We start from the raw sequence: 18,289 nt of genomic DNA, 5'->3' as shown, positions 1-18,289 counted from the left end.
TGAACAAGGCCCTAAACCCTCATTGCTCCCTGGGCGAAATGGTGTGTTTGTTCTCTCAGATGTAAGTTGCTTTGGATAAAAGCGTCTGCTAAATGACAGTAGTACTACTAGTAGTAGTAGTAGGTGTTATTTCAAGACAAAGGAGAGCTAATTTAGGGACTTTCACCGGTTTGTTCAGTGATTCTTGCTAGCCGGAGCGGCCCACCGCTGCCGGAGACTATAGAGGAAACACTGTTGCGGGGTGAGCAGAGCCATAGTCAGACCACCTATCCCTGGCTCTGGGTGAGACGCTGATGAAGGATGACGAAGTTTCAACTGCGTCCCCCTCGATGAACCGAGACACTCCCAAACATGATCAAGCGGAAAGAGGAAACCTACCCTAGTCATGGCTCGAATTAGTGGTCGACTGCATTGTGGGTAAGACATCTGTACAAGCTTTCTGAAGAAGTGGCTGGTGCCAAGTTAACGTTACACATCCATTCATCCATCCATCCATCATCCATCCATCCATTCTCGTTTCTCTTATACGGAAAACGTTCTAACATTCGGATCGGGGTCTCGAAACGACGGGAGAAGCGCGAGAGGATAGCGGCGGCACCACAGAAGCAATTAAAACACACCAACAACAGCATTAGCGGCGGCGGCTCACAAACACACGGAGAAACTTACGCTGGAAAAGGAAACATTTGAGTCCAGATCCGTGTGACTGTTGGGGTTGTGGAGCGACGAAGAAGAAGAAGAAGACGAGGAGGAAGAGGGAGACTTGATGTTGTCGCAGTCATTCGCTACGACCTGGTGCTGGTCCACCACCATGCCGCCGCCGCCGTGGATCCCCTTAGCGCCCGGCCCCCCCGGTTTGGCACAGCAGACCTTGGACCCGTCCGGACCTTTACCCAACACCGGTCCACCTGCCGAGCCCCCGATCAAGTGTTGGACATCGTCCAAGTCCTTCGCGCCTTGACCCCTCTGCTTGCCGGAGGGAGTCTGGTCACAGCATTTGGACGCTAGCAGCATCTTCTGGTCCATATAAAGTCCCCGGGAGTACTGGCCGTAGTACAGGGACTGGGCTAGCGCTGTCTGGGTCTGGCTCATGGCTAGCTGGAGCTGGGACGGAGTCGGCCCGTCATGGGAGGAGCTCTTGTCGTCGTCCCTCACGTCCTCTTTCCTGTCTTTCCCCTTGCAGTCGTGGGCGGCGGCCCCTTTGTGGAAGGCGACGCAGCCCTGCAGGTAGTACGGCTCGTAGCCGTGGTAGTACGGCGACTGGCACTCCTTCGTAGCCGTGGAGGGGGGGGTTTTACCGGGGTTGCCATGGTTACCGCCGCCGGAGCCGGAGCTCGCCTCGGAGGAGGAGCCGGACTTGGACGACCGGAGCCCGTCCGATCCCCCCCCGCCTTCGTCCCCGGCGTCGGAGATGTCGGAGTAGGCGGGGCTGTTGTTCTTGCTGCCGCCGCTGCCGCCGTCCACCGTTGCCAGGCAACAACCGCCGCCGCCTGAATCTAGCCGCGACGAAGAACCGCCGATGGACGGGCTGGGGGCGTTGTCGGTGAAGGTGTAGACCTGAAATCAGACAGAATTAAACAAAATTAATCAGGGAAGGAAGGAAGGAAGGAAGGAAGGAAGGAAGGAAGGAAGGAAGGAAAGAAGGAAGGAAGGAAGGAAGGAAGGAAGGAAGGAAGGAAGGAAGGAAGGAAGGAAGGAAGGAAGGAAGGAAGGAAGGAAGGAAGGAAGGAAGGAAGGAAGAAGAAAAAATAAGGTGTAGACCTTGTCGGCCTCGGCCCGGATGCTGGCCATGCGACTCTCCTGCGTCTCCAGAAGTCCGTTCATCACTTCCTGTTTGCTCAGGTGCTCCTTCAGGAGACTTCCCGGGACTTCCTTCACCCCCGGTTTAGCTCCGCCGCCGCCGGCTTCTTCCGTTCTGATCCCGTCGCCGTCGCCGTTGGGATTCCTGGCTGGCGCGTCTTTGCCGTGTTTGTCCTTCAGCCTCCGTTTTTCCTTCTTCCTGGCGTCTTTGCCACTGCAGGCGGCGACCGCGGCGACGGCTTTGACGAGTCCGGGCTCCACGACGACGCTCAGCTTGGGCTTGATGGGTTTCAGGGGAAGATTCTTACTGGTCAGGCTGACGGCCGCCAGCGGGGACGGCTGCTGGGAGCCGACGACATCCGCCGGCGCCGCCGCGCTAGTGTTGTACGTCGTCGCGTTGGGGATGGCGATCAGCTTCGGCGGAGCCGGCGCCGGAGCGATCGGCCGGTTGGTCCGGTTGGACTTGGACGGCTTCTCCACCTTCCCGTTGGCCTTCCTAGCTTTGTCGCCGGGGCTTCCCTTCTTCTCGATCGGGCCCTCGGCCTCCAGCTTGGGCATCTCCACCACCGAAGAAGAAGACGCCCGGTCCGACACCATGCAGTTCTCCAGAACCACTGTCATGTTGGAGATGATGGGCAGGTTGCTGAGGTCGTCCAGCAGGCTGGACGTTCTCCTGGGTTTAGTGTTGTTAGCGTTGCTGAGGTCGTCCAGCAGGCCGTCCTTCAGCAGGCTGGAGGTCCGTCTGGCTTTAGCGTTAGCGTTGTTGGCGTTATTGTGGTCGGTGCTGAGGAGCAGCCGCCGGTTCTTGGGCGACCCCACCGTCGTCACCTTGTAGAGCGGAGCCGGTTTCTTCAAGCTTGAGCTCGTCTCCGTGAGGTCGTACGAGGTCACGTTAGCGTCGTCGTCGCCATCCGTTAGCCGGTCGTCGCCGTCACCGTCGGGCTTCCTCTGCTGCTCGTCGGCCTCCAGGTGGGCGTGAGTCTGGTGGTAGCGCAGCCCGTTGATGTGCTTGTAGCGCTTGGTGCAGTTCGGGTGCGGGCAGTCGATGAGGATGGGTAGCGGCGGCGGCGGCGAGGAAGCCCCGCCCCCTCCCGGATCCAGGAACGACGGGTCGGACTTTCCCTGCGGCGTCGACGGGGCGCTACGCGACTTAGCCCGGATCCTCTTCCCGTTCTTGACGTTGTCCGAAGACGCGAAACTGAGGTCCAGGTCGGCCGGCGGCTTGTTCTTCCGCTTCCCCGAGGAGAGCGAGGCGCTAACGCCGCCACCGCTAACGCCACTAACGACGGGCTTCACCTCGTCCACGGTGAAGAAGTTGTTGATGAGGTTCAGGCTAGCGCGCCTCCCTTTGCTGTGGATGGAGGCGGTTCCGGCGGTGGCTCCGCCCCCCCGGCTCCGGTGGTGCGAGAGGCCCCGGACTTTAGCGTTAGCGTTAGCAGTGGACGGCTCCGCGAACGGACGCTCGGCCATCGCTAACCGCATCCGCTTCCCCCGACCGCGGCTACCGGGGAGATCCGGGTCGCTGCAGGGTGACTCGCAAAACCTGGAGAAGACAGAAAACACTGGAATCAGGAGAAGCTAATTCTTATCATTATGGCCCGAGCACTGACAGTGAAGGGTCTACTGCAGGGGTCAGCAGCCCAAAATATTGAAAGAGCCGTATGGGACCAAAAACACAAAAAACAAATATGTCTGGAGCTGCAATAAATTAAAAGTCTTGTATCAGAATTAGAATGAAGGCAAATGGCCAAAGGCGAAATGTCGAGAAAAAAGTCCAAATGTTGAGAAAAAATTTGAAATGTCGAGGAAAAAGTCGAAATGTCGAGAAAAAAGTCGAAATGTCAAGAAAAAAGTCGAAATGTCGAGATTAATGTTGAAGTACAATCGAGAAAAAAGCCGAAATGTCGAGAAAAAAGTCAAAATTTCGAGAAAAAAGTCGAAATGTCAAGAAAAAAGTCGAAATGTCGAGATTAATGTTGAAGCACAATCTCGAGAAAAAAGTCGAAATGTTGAGAAAAAAGTCAAAATTTCGAGAAAAAAGTCGAAATGTTGACATTAAAAAAGAAAGGAAAAGGGAAGAAAAAAAGAGAACAAAAGGAAAAAAAGAAGAAAAAAAAGAAGAAAAAGAAAAAAAAATAGAAAAAAAAAAGGTCAAACATTTTTGAAAAAGCTCCAGGAGCCACTAGGGCGGCGCTAATGAGCTGCATGCAGCTCCAGAGCCGCGGGTTGCTGATCCCTGGTCTATTGTATCTGTAGGAATTTTTCTTTCTTTCTTTCTTTTTCTTTCTTCTGCCGAAAGGAAGGCCTTTTTTCCCCTAAACGTGCCCCAAAAGTCACCAAATTTTGCACCAAGCCAGTCCTGGTGATAAATGTGATATTTAATGGTTTACATTAATGGGCGTGGCCTAACGGCTCAACAGCGCCCCCTAGAAAACTTTGTGTCTCAAGCCCCACGATACGGTTTGACGTACATGCACGAAAATCACTACACACCTGTATCATGGCACAACTTAAAGAAAAGTCTCTTGGAGCCATGGCCGAAACCAAACAGGAAGTCGGCCATTTTGAATTAATCGTGTCATTTTGGCGCAATTTATGCAATTTCTTCACCAGTTAATACGGCCCGAACCGTAACGTGCACCCAGGTGTGTTATACATCAAAATGTGCGTCTCCATTCTGCGACAACACGCATTACTTTTCTCAGTCAAAAGCGTTACCGTGGCAACGATAGACGCCAAAAAGCGCGCCCACCCTTCATCTGATTGGTCCATATCTGATAGTTCCTACTTTCTGCCATAACTTTGGAATGATTTGACATAAAGAGTCATGGTGGTTCATCGGACTCGGTTTTGAGTCCTTGACCTTTATTGGTAAAGATTGCATGCGCGAGAGCCCATTCATCGCTGCTTGCAGCTTTAATATTATATTTATATTCCTTTGTGTTCATTCATTAAGAGTTATTGTTATACAGCAACATTAAAATCCTGAACATCTAGTTCCTTTCAAAGAATAAATCATCTTGGAGGAAGAGTTTTATTCCTCAGAATCATATTTTGAAGCCAAACCCGCTGAGAGAGAAATGTCCACGGCAAATGATAAAAGTAATTTAGCCGCCGCTCTGCGAGCCCGGGCTGTCGTTTCCATGACGACTATCGTTTACACGCGGGAGCCGTAATTGAAAGGTTCAGCCGAGTGACATTTTTCTATTCTGCAATTATAAAAAAGCCACTCACCACTTGTGAAACAATCAAAAGTGTTTTTGTTGGAGCTTTCATCACTTTCATCACAGAGCCGACAGTTTAAAGCTTTTATCACGTTAGCAACATTAACGCTCTTTGAAGAGGAGCTTTTGTTCTGTTAATCAAATAAACCATCGTCAGGAATAAAAACCCTGAACGCTGATGATGCCGCTAGGCTAACGCTAGGCTAACGCTAGGCTAACGCTAACGGCGCTAATCAAACACGGAGATGAACACGGAGCCTTTTTAAGTTCCTGTTTTTCTGATCATAAAAGTCTCATCGTTCTAACCGTCGTCATGGTAACAGACAGATCCAGGATGAACACTGAGCTACTATTAGCACCTAGCGCTAGATTTGAGGAAAGATGCAGGAAGGAAGGAAGGAAGGAAGGAAGGAAGGAAGGAAGGAAGGAAGGAAGGAAGGAAGGAAGGAAGGAAGGAAGGAAGGAAGGAAGGAAGGAAGGAAGGAAGGAAGGAGGTAGGAAGGAAGCAGGAAGGAAGAAGGAAGCAGGAAAGAAGCAGGAAGGAAGTAGGAAACAGGTAGGCAGGAGGTAGGAAGCTGGAAGGAGGAAGGAAGCAGGAAAGAAGTAGGAAGCAGGTAGGTAGGAAGCTGGAAGGAGGAAGGAAGCAGGAAGGAAGGAGGAAGCTGGAAGGAAGCAGGAAGGAAGCAGGAGGCAGGAAAGAAGCAGGGAGGAAGTAGGAAGCAGGAAGGAAGGAGGCAGGAAGCAGGAAGGAAGTAGGAAGCTGGAAGGCAGGAGGAAGGAAACAGGAAGGAAGCATGAAGCAGTAAGGAAGCAGGAAGGAAGCATGAAGCAGGAAGGAGGAAGTAGGAAGCAGGAAGCAGGAAGGAAGGAGGAAGCATGAAGCTCACCTGGGAGGCGCCCAGTCGTGTTTGGTGCAGTCCAGCAGAGTTCCTACGTACGTCCTCTTCCTCCAGGTGACGTTCACCACCAGCACACCTGTCAATCACAGTCAGACACACCTGTCAATCACCAGAAACACACCTGTCAATCACAGTCAGACACACCTGTCAATCACCAGAAACACACCTGTCAATCACCAGGAACACACCTGTCAATCACCAGGAACACACCTGTCAATCACCAGGAACACACCTGTCAATCACCAGAAACACACCTGTCAATCACCAGGAACACACCTGTCAATCACCAGGAACACACCTGTCAATCACCAGGAACACACCTGTCAATCACCAGGAACAGTCAGACTCCAGTAACATTAAAAGTTTCATCCTCAGATTCATCACATTTTCTCATTTAAAGGACAGAAGGTTGTCGGTTTTACGGGGCAGTTTCTCACTTGTTTCTGGTAAAAACGCACTGATTGTTTCAGTACTTTTCCATATTTATGATCCAGATGAGAAACTCCCCTCATGTGAGTCTGAAACCCTCGGATAATCTCAGTAATCTAGTCCTGGTTCAGTTTTAGAGACAGATAATCTCAGTAATCTAGTCCTGGTTCAGTTTTAGAGACAGATAATCTCAGTAATCTAGTCCTGGTTCAGTTTTAGAGACCTGGACCGGTCCAATAAAACATAATTGAGTTTGCAGATGACACCTCGGTATTCAACTACATCATCACTCATCAAATCACCAACATGGAGCATCCATTTTTTTTTAAATGATTAGTTTTAGTCCGGTATGGCGGCGCACTAGATGGACGCACACTTCCCTCCTCTGTAAATCTTCGCCAAGATAATCAACCTAAAGTAACCTTCTGACACCAAACTCGTATCGCGCTTATGTCGTCTGCACCAGGCAAATCGGGTAAGGGTCGTGGTAAACCCTCACAACCCAAAATTGATTTCGGAACAACTAAACAAAGTGGAGAAACTAAAGCTAATGCTAGCGCAATGTCTGACGAGTCAATTAACGCCGACGGAGCAGGACCGAGCCACGCTCCGATCCTCGATGCTATCAAAGACTTGAAAGCTGACTTCTCCAACAGATTTGACGGAGTAGTGACGGCAATTGATGGAATGAGAAACGAGGTCAGAGAATGCATGGAGCGTATTGTAAACGCCGAGACGCGCATCTCGGATGCTGAAGACACGGTTGCCAGCCTGCAAGCTAAAGTCCAGAGCCTCGAAAGGAAAAACACGGACATGGAGGACAAAATAATGGACTTGGAAACAAGGTCCAGGAGGGTTAACCTGAGACTGGTTAATTTACCGGAGAAGGCGGAGGGAGCCGACGCGTGCTCCTTTTTGGAGACCTGGATCCCGGAGGCGCTGGACATCCACCTGCTGAAGTCTAAACCGTTCCTGGAGAGGGCTCACCGAATCGGCCCGAGACACGACCCAAACGCCCCCCCAAGAACACTTATCATAAAGTTCCTGAACGACAGAGATAAGGAAGCGGTGTTGAAAGCGATCAAAATCAAGAAGCAAGTATTCTACGAGGACAAATTGGTTCGATTCTACCCGGACATGGCGGCTGGATTACGCAGGAAACAGAAGGAATATGACTCCGTGAGACAACAGCTCCGCAGCATGGGGATAAGGCACGGCGTGCTTCTCCCCGCCAGGCTCCTGGTGACTTACAAGGATAAAACACTGACTTTTGGTAAACCGGAGGACGCAGAGACTTTCGTTAGGCGGATCCGAGCGGAAGCCGAGACGGGATAATTAACGGTATGGATAAAGTTGGTAAAATAATTAATCGTCTGGCTTGGCAGCTAATATCTGGGTTAATGTGAACTGAACATTGAAATATACACCTGTACAATCCTCCGTTAGATTTATATGGGGGTTGGAGACGGTGCAGACATGGATATGATTTGTAACATCAATGATTAATAAGCCCCCCCCCCCTCCTTTTGTTTGTTCATTTTTTATTTTATTTTATTTTCTTATTTCGGGGAATTTACCTATTTTTTGTTTATCAGGAGGACATTTTGAGTTATAGATTTATTATTAACGAGCAAAAGTACAGGAGATCACTAATATTTCATTTATTTGTATGACTTTATGTGGTATAGCAGCATATTCTTGGCAAAACTCCTTTTGTTTGTTCATTTTTTTTATTTTATTTTATTTTCTTATTTCGGGGGATTTACCTATTTTTTGTTTATCAGGAGGACATTTTGAGTTATAGATTTAATATTAACGAGCAAAAGTACAGGAGATCACTAATATTTCATTTATTTGTATGACTTTATGTGGTATAGCAGCATATTCTTGGCAAAACTCCTTTTGTTTGTTCATTTTTTTTTTTTTTTTTTTTTTTTTTTTTTTTTTTTTTTTTTTCTTATTTCGGGGGATTTACCTATTTTTTGTTTATCAGGAGGACATTTTGAGTTATAGATTTATTATAAACGAGCAAAAGTACAGGAGATCACTAATATTTCATTTATTTGTATGACTTTATGTGGTATAGCAGCATATTCTTGGCAAAACTCCTTTAGTTTGTTCATTTTTTATTTTATTTTATTATTTCGGGGGATTTACCTATTTTTTGTTTATCAGGAGGACATTTTGAGTTATAGATTTATTATTAACGAGCAAAAGTACAGGAGATCACTAATATTACATTTATTTGTATGACTTTATGTGGTATAGTAGCATATTCTTGGCAAAACTCCTTTTGTTTGTTCATTTTTTATTTTATTTTATTTTCTTATTTCGGGGGATTTACCTATTTTTTGTTTATCAGGAGGACATTTTGAGTTATAGATTTATTATTAACGAGCAAAAGTACAGGAGATCACTAATATTTCATTTATTTGTACGACTTTATGTGGTATAGCAGCATATTCTTGGCAAAACAATCATTATTATTATCGTTATTATAATTACTCTTTTTTTTTTTAAGACAATAATGGAGGGAGTGTTTAAGTCTAAGATAAGAAAAGATTAACAAAGTTGGATCACTCCTCAACAGTTGTGGACTGGTCACTAGCACTACCGGAGTGTGTAGTAGGGAGATGGGAAAACTGGCCTTTAGGCCAGAGGGTTTGTGTTCAAAGGTTGATGCAGTTAGAAGCATCTGTGTTATTTGTAATGTTTTGGTTGTTTAAAGGTACATTTCTATACGTTGACATGAGAAGACCATCTGTAAAGAGCAGCTATGACCAATATTCTAGAAATTAAGATGACATCGTGGAACTGTAGAGGGTTGCAAAAACTTAAAAAAGTTAAGCAAGTAATGGGAAGGTTAAAGGATATGCAATCCAAAATCATTTTTCTCCAAGAGACGCACCTTATTGGAAGAGAGGATTTGAAAATTAAGAGGAGGTGGCGAGGAGAGGTATTTTCAGCACCATTTACCTCCCAAGCGAGAGGGGTTATGACTCTAATACACAAATCCATACCCTTTAATGTTCATAAGGTAATTGCAGATAGGATGGGAAGGTATCTGATTGTTCAGGGTACCCTCTACACAGAACCTCTAAATTTAGTTAATATTTATGCTCCGAACAAGGATGAACCAGGTTTTTTTAATAACTTATTCTGCACGCTGTCATCGCTTAGTGGCCACTATATTTTAGCTGGAGACTTCAATTGTACTCTCAACCCTAGTATAGATAAATCATCACATTTGGACAAATCACACAGCCAAAGTAGGGAAACCATTCTTCAATTTGCTAAGGAATTAAATCTTAAGGATATATGGAGAGACAAGAACCCTGGAGTATCAACATATTCCTGTTTTTCAAGCACACACAATTCATACTCACGAATAGACTACTTTTTAATTTCAGCAAGTCTATCTTATAAAGTGAAATGTTGCGAATATGGCAGCATTGTTATTTCAGACCATGCTCCAGCAAGTCTGGTCTATATGGATCCAGGGCTGGTACGAGACCCCCCAAAATGGAAATTTCAGCAAGAATGGCTAAAGGACAAAGACCTAATGGCGTACCTTGATAAACAAATTACTGATTACTTTGAGCTCAATACTTCTGAAACATCCCCGTGTATTAGATGGGAAGCATTCAAAGCTTTCATCAGAGGTCAAATAATCAGCTTTACAAGCTCAAAGTCTAAAAAGGCTAAACAAAAGCTGAAACTACTGGAATCAAAAATCAAAACCACTGAGGATATGTACTTTAAGAGCCCCTGTCCCAAGCTACACCAAAGTTTGCTACTATTAAGAGCCCAATACAATGAAATCTCAGCTTCAAAAGCTACAGCTAACTTATTAAAACTTAAACAATCCGTTTTTGATCAAGGAGAGAAATCAGGTAAAATTCTGGCTTGGCGTATAAAACAATTCCAATTAGAAAGATCAATCACTGTATTAAAAAACGATAGAGGGGAAACTATCTCTGATCCTGCTGCAATAAATGAATCTTTTAAGGTCTATTATGAAAGGTTATACAGTTCTGAATTAAACCCAGGCGATCATGACACAAACTTTTTCTCCTTTCTTAATAATATAAATATTCCCAAAATAGAAGAAGAGGAAACCTTGAGTCTGGGGGCTAACTTGTCCCTGGAAGAAATCTCAGAGGCAATAATGAGTATGAAACCTGGAAAGGCTGCAGGGCCAGACGGCCTGCCTATTGATATTTATAAAAAGTTTGCATCCAAATTAAAGGCACCCCTTTTGGAAATGTTTTCTGAATCTGCTCAAAAGGGGATACTCCCACCCACTCTAAGAGGGGCCCTAATCACACTTCTTCCCAAACCCGGAAAATTGAATGATAAGTGTGAAAATTTGCGGCCAATTAGCCTTTTGAATTCAGATTTAAAGATACTGTGTAAAATTCTGGCAAAGAGACTGGAGCGCCTTTTACCAGATATTATCAAGGATGATCAAAACGGGTTCATGGTTGGGCGTCAGGGATTTCATAACGTCAGACGAGTTTTAAATATTTTGCACGAACAGAGAGGGTCACCAAATACAGCTTTCCTGGCATTGGATGCGGAGAAAGCTTTTGATAGGGTACAATGGCCCTATTTGTTTCGGCTTCTTGATCGATTTGGTCTGGGAGAGGGATTCTGTAACTGGGTCAAGCTCCTATATAATAATCCATATGCAGAAATAATTACTAATAATATTATCTCAAAACCAATAAAGATCGGAAGAGGCTGTAGACAAGGCTGCCCTCTATCTCCGCTTTTATTTATAATTGCAATTGAACCACTTGCTATTGCTGTAAGAGACCACGCTATGATCACGGGTATAGAAATTGGAGGGCTCGACCATCGAATATCTCTTTACGCTGATGATGTGATCCTTTTCCTTAAAAATCTGGAAAAATCTATTCCAGTCGTTTTAGATTTAATTGGGAAATTTGGCTATATTTCTGGTTATAAAATTAATAAATCAAAATCCTCCATAATGCTTTTGAACTCGGAAGAAAGGATGAATCCACCTACTTATACCTGCCATTTTACAAATGTGGATCATTTTACTTATCTAGGAATTCAAATTGTTCCGAAACTGGAAGATGTGGTGAAATATAATTATAATCCAAGTATGACTGACATATCCAAATCAATGGAGAGATGGTCGAGTCTCCAAATTTCACTGATTGGTAAAATAAATATACTAAAAATGAATGTTCTCCCTAAGGTTTTGTATTTGTTTCAAAATATCCCCTTGCCACCTCCATCAGACTTTTTCTTTAAAATAAAAAAACTGTTCAACCAATTTCTGTGGAATAACAAGCGTCCCAGACTTCGCTTATCGCTTTTATACCTGCCCTTTGACACAGGAGGGCTACAATACCCGAATATGGTTTGGTACTATTGGGCAACCCAATTAAGGACTATAATGTTCTATTATACTGCAGAAAAGCCCCCCACATGGAGAAGTATTGAATCACTCTCACTCAAGCTTCCACTTCCCACGTATATCTACTCTGATAAATATAATAAACTCAAAAAGATTACTCTTAATCCCATAGTTAAAAACATGATCTATATTTTACATGTTACTCGAAGATATTTGAAAGAAAAATCTCCCCTCTCCATTTTTAGCCCAATTTGGGGCAACAATTATTTTGCTCCAGGTAGAGCAGACGGTGGTTTTAAAATGTGGGCAGACTTGGGCGTGGGACTGGTGAAGGATGCTTTCGGGAGGGATGGAAGACTTTTAAGTTTTGAACAACTAATATCTAAATTTTGTATCCCCCGAAAGCACTTTTTCAAATATTTGCAGCTTAGGAGTTTTATCAGGTCTCATCAGAACGAGTGTACACAGAGTCCCCCGCTGTCCACATTAGAGAAAATCCTAATTAAAAACCCCTTTGGTAGAGGTATGATATCTGAACTGTATAAATTGCTGGTGACATCCTCTACTGATTCCTCTGTTGCCAAGCTTAATGCATGGAGATCTGACTTACAGGAAGAATTGACAGTGGAACAATGGAGTAAAGCGTGTAAGTTGGCCCAAACACAGACGAGCAATACTCGTCTAAAAATGCTGCAATTTAATTGGCTAATGAGAGTGTATATTACACCAGAAAAACTTAACAAATTTAATATACAGATCCCTGACCTCTGTAATAGATGTGGAGAAGATAAGGGCACTTTGTTGCACTGTATATGGTCATGTCCAAAAATAAGGGAGTTTTGGGAGGAAGTTAGAGTAATAATACAGGAGATTTTATCAATTAGACTGGTGATGGAACCCAAATTTTTCCTACTGGGCTTATATCCTACAGGACATAACATAAGTCGCTCTGGAAAGATCTTCATAAATATGGGAATACTACAAGCAAAGAGAGTGATAGCTTTAACGTGGAAAAGTATTGGCAAGCCGAGTGTGACGCAATGGTTCAAAGAAATGTCTTTATGTTTACCGTTAGAAAAAATCACATACACTCTAAAGGATAAACAAGAATTATTTCAGAAAATATGGGGGTGCTACATCCAGTATATTAAAAACAAAGATCTATCTGACTTACTGTGTGAAACAGGGACAGCATAACCATCCCCTGTACAGGACCACAATCATATGCTGCATCCTGAATATTATTTTATAACATCTGTAAGAATTCTCATGGACTTAAATGATCTTATTGAATGTACCTTATGTTTGAATATTGTTCGTATATGTATGTCTGTGTATTTTGTGTATCTATGGCATAACTTTAATAAATATATTGTTGAAAAAAAAAAAAAAAATGATTAGTTTTAGAGACAGATAATCTCAGTATTCTAGTCCTGGTTCAGTTTTAGAGACAGATAATCTCAGTAATCTAGTCCTGGTTCAGTTTTAGAGACAGATAATCTCAGTAATCTAGTCCTGGTTCAGTTTTAGAGACAGATAATCTCAGTAATCTAGACCTGGTTCAGTCTCAGGGACCTGGACTGGTTATTGTTTGTGTCTCTGCCTGTTCCTGTTTCTGTTTGTTTTCTCTCTTGCAGATTCCAAAGTCTTGTGTGTTTTCCTGAGTTTCTCTCTTTTCAGACCTTCAGCGGACGCTGATGTGACGTGTTTATGGGATGGAGCCCGACTCCATGACGGTTGGTAATTAAGCTCGGAGCTCGGAGCTCGTCAGTGTTTGATTAGCTCGTCAGTCTGGTCTCCTGCAGCGAGGAGGAGCTGCAGCAGCAACTCTTCCTCTCCGTTCTGTCTGTCCAATTAGCATTCTGTTTCATTAACATTCACCCCCCACCACCCAGTCTCAGGGAGAAAAGTCGTCTCTATTTCAACTTGGACACGAAGCGTCACATTGTACCACATTGCATTGTAAATTTCATTTTTCCTTAATTTTTCCTCCCAAAAGCTTTCAATATCTTACTTTGGGGGAGCCATTCACAGAGGTGGACAGAGTACTCGACCCCAGTACTTGAGTAAGAGTACAAATACTAATGGTACTCCATTACAAGTAAAAGTAGCTCAGTCAAAATATTACTCGAGTAAGAGTAGAAAAGTACTTGCTTTTAAAGGTACTTAAGTATCCAAAAGTAAATGCTTTTACATTTACTTTAAGTAAGAGTAAGAGTAAGAGTAAGAGTACATTTCTTATTTTCCACATCAGTAAATTACTATATTTTTTCTAAATTAATTTAAGGATCTTTTAACTCTTGTTTCTGAGAATTCGATGTTGAGTTGTTGAAAGCAGAGAGGTAGTTCTGCTTCAGCAGACACAATAAACTTTTATTGTGTCTTCTATTTGTCTGTGCCCTCGTTTTTTACTCGGTCGAACTCAAACATTGAGTTAAGATACGGCCAAGGATTTTGTGAAAGTCCCTGCTCCGAGTCCGGCTCATTATCAGACTCAGACGACTCAGCGTATTGTCTTTCTTCTCCTGACGCAGGCGTAGCCATTGTTGCGGCTCTGTCTTGACTTGTTGCAGCTCTGTCTTGACTTGTTGCAGCTCTGTCTTGACTTGTTGCAGCTCTGTCTTGACTTGTTGCAGCTCTGTCTTGACTTGTTGCAGCTCTGTCTTGACTTGTTGCAGCTCTGTCTTGACTTGTTGCAGCTCTGTCTTGACTTGTTGCAGCTCTGTCTTGACTTGTTGCAGCTCTGTCTTGACTTGTTGCAGCTCTGTCCTGACTTGTTGCAGCTCTGTCTTGACTTGTTGACTCTGTCTTGACTTGTTGCAGCTCTGTCTTGACTTGTTGCAGCTCTGTCTTGACTTGTTGCAGCTCTGTCTTGACTTGTTGCAGCTCTGTCTTGACTTGTTGCAGCTCTGTCTTGACTTGTTGCAGCTCTGTCTTGACTTGTTGCAGCTCTGTCTTGACTTGTTGCAGCTCTGTCTTGACTTGTTGCAGCTCTGTCTTGACTTGTTGACTCTGTCTTGACTTGTTGCAGCTCTGTCTTGACTTGTTGCAGCTCTGTCTTGACTTGTTGCAGCTCTGTCTTGACTTGTTGCAGCTCTGTCTTGACTTGTTGCAGCTCTGTCTTGACTTGTTGACTCTGTCTTGACTTGTTGCAGCTCTGTCTTGACTTGTTGCAGTTCTGTCTTGACAAACGCAGGCTACTTTGGCGGTATGGTTTTGAGGAGGCTTGACGTATTTCTGCTTTACGTACATCCCAGTGGAGAGCGTGCACTGTGATAGGTCTCCTCCTTTGACAAAAACAGCTTGTGTCCAATAGGATTTTAGGGAAGAAGAAAAAAGAGCAGACCTGAAAGTAACGAGTACTTTTCAGCCTTCCTAGAAATTTACTCGAGTAAAAGTAAAAATATTTGTCTTGGAAATGTATTCAAGTAAGAGTAATAAGTACCAAAGAAATCTAATACTCAAGTAAAGTACAAATCCTCTGGATATGTACTTAAGTACAGTACTCAAGTAAATTTACTCCGTTACTGTCAACCACTGGCCATTCATACATGCCAAAGACCATTATAGATGTCTGATTGGTCTCAATTGTATACGATTATCTTAATGGCTATGTATGATTAAACTAAAACTTGAAACTTGAGACCACAGTGAGACTCATCACATAGACATGAGGTGGAACACTTGGCTGAAGGCGCCGGACAACAACCTGGCTCTCAACACAACTCCGAGACGATGCTCAACTTCTATCGGAGCACCGCAGGAAGCTTCCTTACCAGGGACCGAAGTTCCCTCACCTTGACGCTCTTTGGCAGCCCAAGACAAAGACCAGGTCCATCGTACTGGACACTACGCATCCCGGCAACGCTATGAACCGCTAACATTTGGGAAGCAGTTCAGGACAATGAGAGCGTTTACATGGGAAGTTGAATTCCTCTTTAATTCAGAATTAAAATTAAATCCGATTTAAATGAGTAAAAATTACACCTAATTCCTAATGAAAATGGCCATCCCGAATTAGACTTAATCCCGAAGTAAATTGCTGGTTTATTCCGATTTTAAATCCGAATAGAATAATTCCGCGATCACCTAACTTCCGGTAGACGTAATTTCCGAAAGACGTAACTTCCGGTAGACGTAATTTATGATAGACGTAATTTATGATAGACGTAACTTCCAATAGACGTAACTTTCAGTAGACGTAATTTCCGATAGAAGTAACTTCCGGTAGACGTAACTTCCAATAGACGTAACTTCCAATAGACGTAACTTCCAATAGACGTAACTTCCAATAGACGTAACTTCCAATAGACGTAACTTCCGGTAGACGTAACTTCCAATAGACGTAACTTCCAATAGACGTAATTTCCAATAGACGTAACTTCCGGTAGACGTAACTTCCAATAGACGTAACTTCCAATAGACGTAACTTCCAATAGACGTAATTTCCAATAGACGTAACTTCCGGTAGACGTAATTTCCGATAGATGTAACTTCCGGTAGACGTAATTTCCGATAGATGTAATTTCCGATACACGTAACTTCCGGTAGACGTAATTTCCGTTAGATGTAATTTCCGATAGACGTAACTTCCGGTAGACGTAATTTCCGATAGACGTAATTTCCGATAGACGTAACTTCCGGTAGACGTAACTTCTTGAAGACTTCAGGTCCGCCTCCCTATCCAATCAGAACCTTCCCAATCCCCAGACCTTAAGAGGAATTGGATAAAGACCATCAAACGTGTTTTCCATGTAAACCTCGGAACGTAAACTCGAAGGAAAATAGTTTAATTCGGAATTATTTAATTAATAAATTGAAAAACATCGTGTAACCGTGGCCAGTAAAAGCTCCTCACCTTCCTGGGTCTCGTGCCAGACGATTCCCTCCAGGTTGACGCTGGTCCCGGGCTGGCAGGGTCCCAGGCAGCCGGAGTCCCCCCCCTCCGGGGCCGGGGGCCCCCCCCACCCCGGGGGCCCCCCCCACCCCGGGGTGCCCCCGTCCTGGGTGCTGGTGCCCACAGACCTGGTCCTGGTGGGCAGCGCCGGGGGGGAGAAGGTGGGAACGGAGGGCAGGGAGGAGCCGAGGGCCCCGGGGTGGGCGGGAGCCGGGGGGGCCGGGACCGTGAACATGGGCTCCACCTGGGGGGGAGAGGACACAGAAACACGGGTTTGAGTGGGCGGGTCACAGGGGAAAGCAATCGAACCCCGAATGAGGCGCCGGTAGCCGCTAACGCAGGGGAAGCACCATCACAGCTAAAGTAAATAATAACCGTTTTTGTCACGATTCGGTTTGTTGAGGACCCAAACGCAGGAGAGCAGATATATTCACCAAAACCAAAAACGCTGCTGAGCAAGATCAAAAAACTCGAGACAACGAGACACAGGTGACGACAATCAGGGCAGATGGGAGACAGGAGGGACAGAACTGAAACACAAACTGTGGGAAATGTCAAACCCTGACATTACCCCCCCATTACCCCCCCCACCGTTTCCCCCTCCCCGGGGGGGGTCCAGCACCGCCAGAAGGCACCCCAGGCTGCACGGCGAGCTCCGCCAGGCCCGGGTATCGCAACCCACCTGTCCCAGGCCGGCGAGGGAACGCGGGTGATGTGGGACCCCCTCCCGCCCCTGGTGTGCATGTGATTAATGCCATAAAAACACGGAGGGGGAGGACAGAGTATCAATTTGACACCGACCCCCCCCCCCTCCCGAACTACGTGTCATTGTCAAATGTATTTGTTAAATGTTGAATGTGCAGTGTCTACTTTGCTGTTAAAACCGTGAGGCGGGGAGTGCCGGGCCACGCGGGACAATGCCCCCCACGACCCGGACCCCCCGCCCCTTCTCCTATGTGCGTATGAATCGTGTAGTGGGGGGGGGGAGGGGGAGCGGAGGCCAAAGCCAGGAGGCAGGAACAGCAGAGCCGGCCCTGGAAAGACGCCCACGCTCCCCCACCGGCCATCCAGTAGACGGGGGCCGGCCCTCCGAGCCGGGCCAGGGCCCCGCCGTCCACCCCGGGGGACACCCCAAGGGTCACGGAGTCCCCACAAACGCAGGGGCACGCGGCTCCCACCCAGCGACGGAGGACCAAGGCAGCAATGCCCCCCAGCGCAGACAGCCACCCCCCACCCAGGCAGGGCCGGGCCCTCTGAGCGGGACCCCCACGCCCCAGCCCCCCCCGGGGAAACCGGAGATGCCCTAGCCACAGCCCCCCATCCGAGCCCCCCCCAGCCACCCCCCCCACCGCCATGAGGTAACCCCCCCCCATAGGCCCCCAAGGCCCCCCACCGGCCAGGGACAGGTTTTTTCATGCACTTCGAAACTTTTTTCTTGACATTTCGACTTTTTTAATGAAAAAAATCTTCCCCTCTCAAATGTTTTTTCTTCTGCATGGCCCTGATACTCTTCCGTATATTTATAACATGGACACATCTTTATGAAAGCTCTCTTACTCCGTACTTTTGTTCATTATAATTTCATATAACTGAAGTGTATCTCAGTTTTACAATATTTAATCAAACTCAGAGATGAAGGAGATGGTGG

General features: G+C 45.7%; 1 protein-coding gene across 2 annotated transcripts in view; it reads right to left on the bottom strand.

The window, feature by feature from the left end:
• The window catches only part of znf608 (zinc finger protein 608), a 35,385-nt gene that overhangs the window by 4,694 nt on the left and 12,402 nt on the right, over window positions 1-18,289 (bottom strand). For both annotated transcript variants that reach the window (XM_061729771.1, XM_061729773.1), the window contains exons 2-5: window positions 16,603-16,885; window positions 5,912-5,999; window positions 1,762-3,343; window positions 670-1,557 (exon numbers count right to left, since the gene is read on the bottom strand). In XM_061729771.1, coding sequence (XP_061585755.1) covers window positions 670-1,557; window positions 1,762-3,343; window positions 5,912-5,999; window positions 16,603-16,885 — 2,841 coding nt within the window. The remainder of the gene's footprint in view (window positions 1-669; window positions 1,558-1,761; window positions 3,344-5,911; window positions 6,000-16,602; window positions 16,886-18,289) is intronic.

This window comes from Cololabis saira, chromosome 9, assembly GCF_033807715.1.
Source record: "Cololabis saira isolate AMF1-May2022 chromosome 9, fColSai1.1, whole genome shotgun sequence".
In the NCBI taxonomy this organism is placed as follows: domain Eukaryota; kingdom Metazoa; phylum Chordata; class Actinopteri; order Beloniformes; family Belonidae; genus Cololabis; species Cololabis saira.
This window is presented reverse-complemented; position numbering and strand designations above follow the sequence as displayed.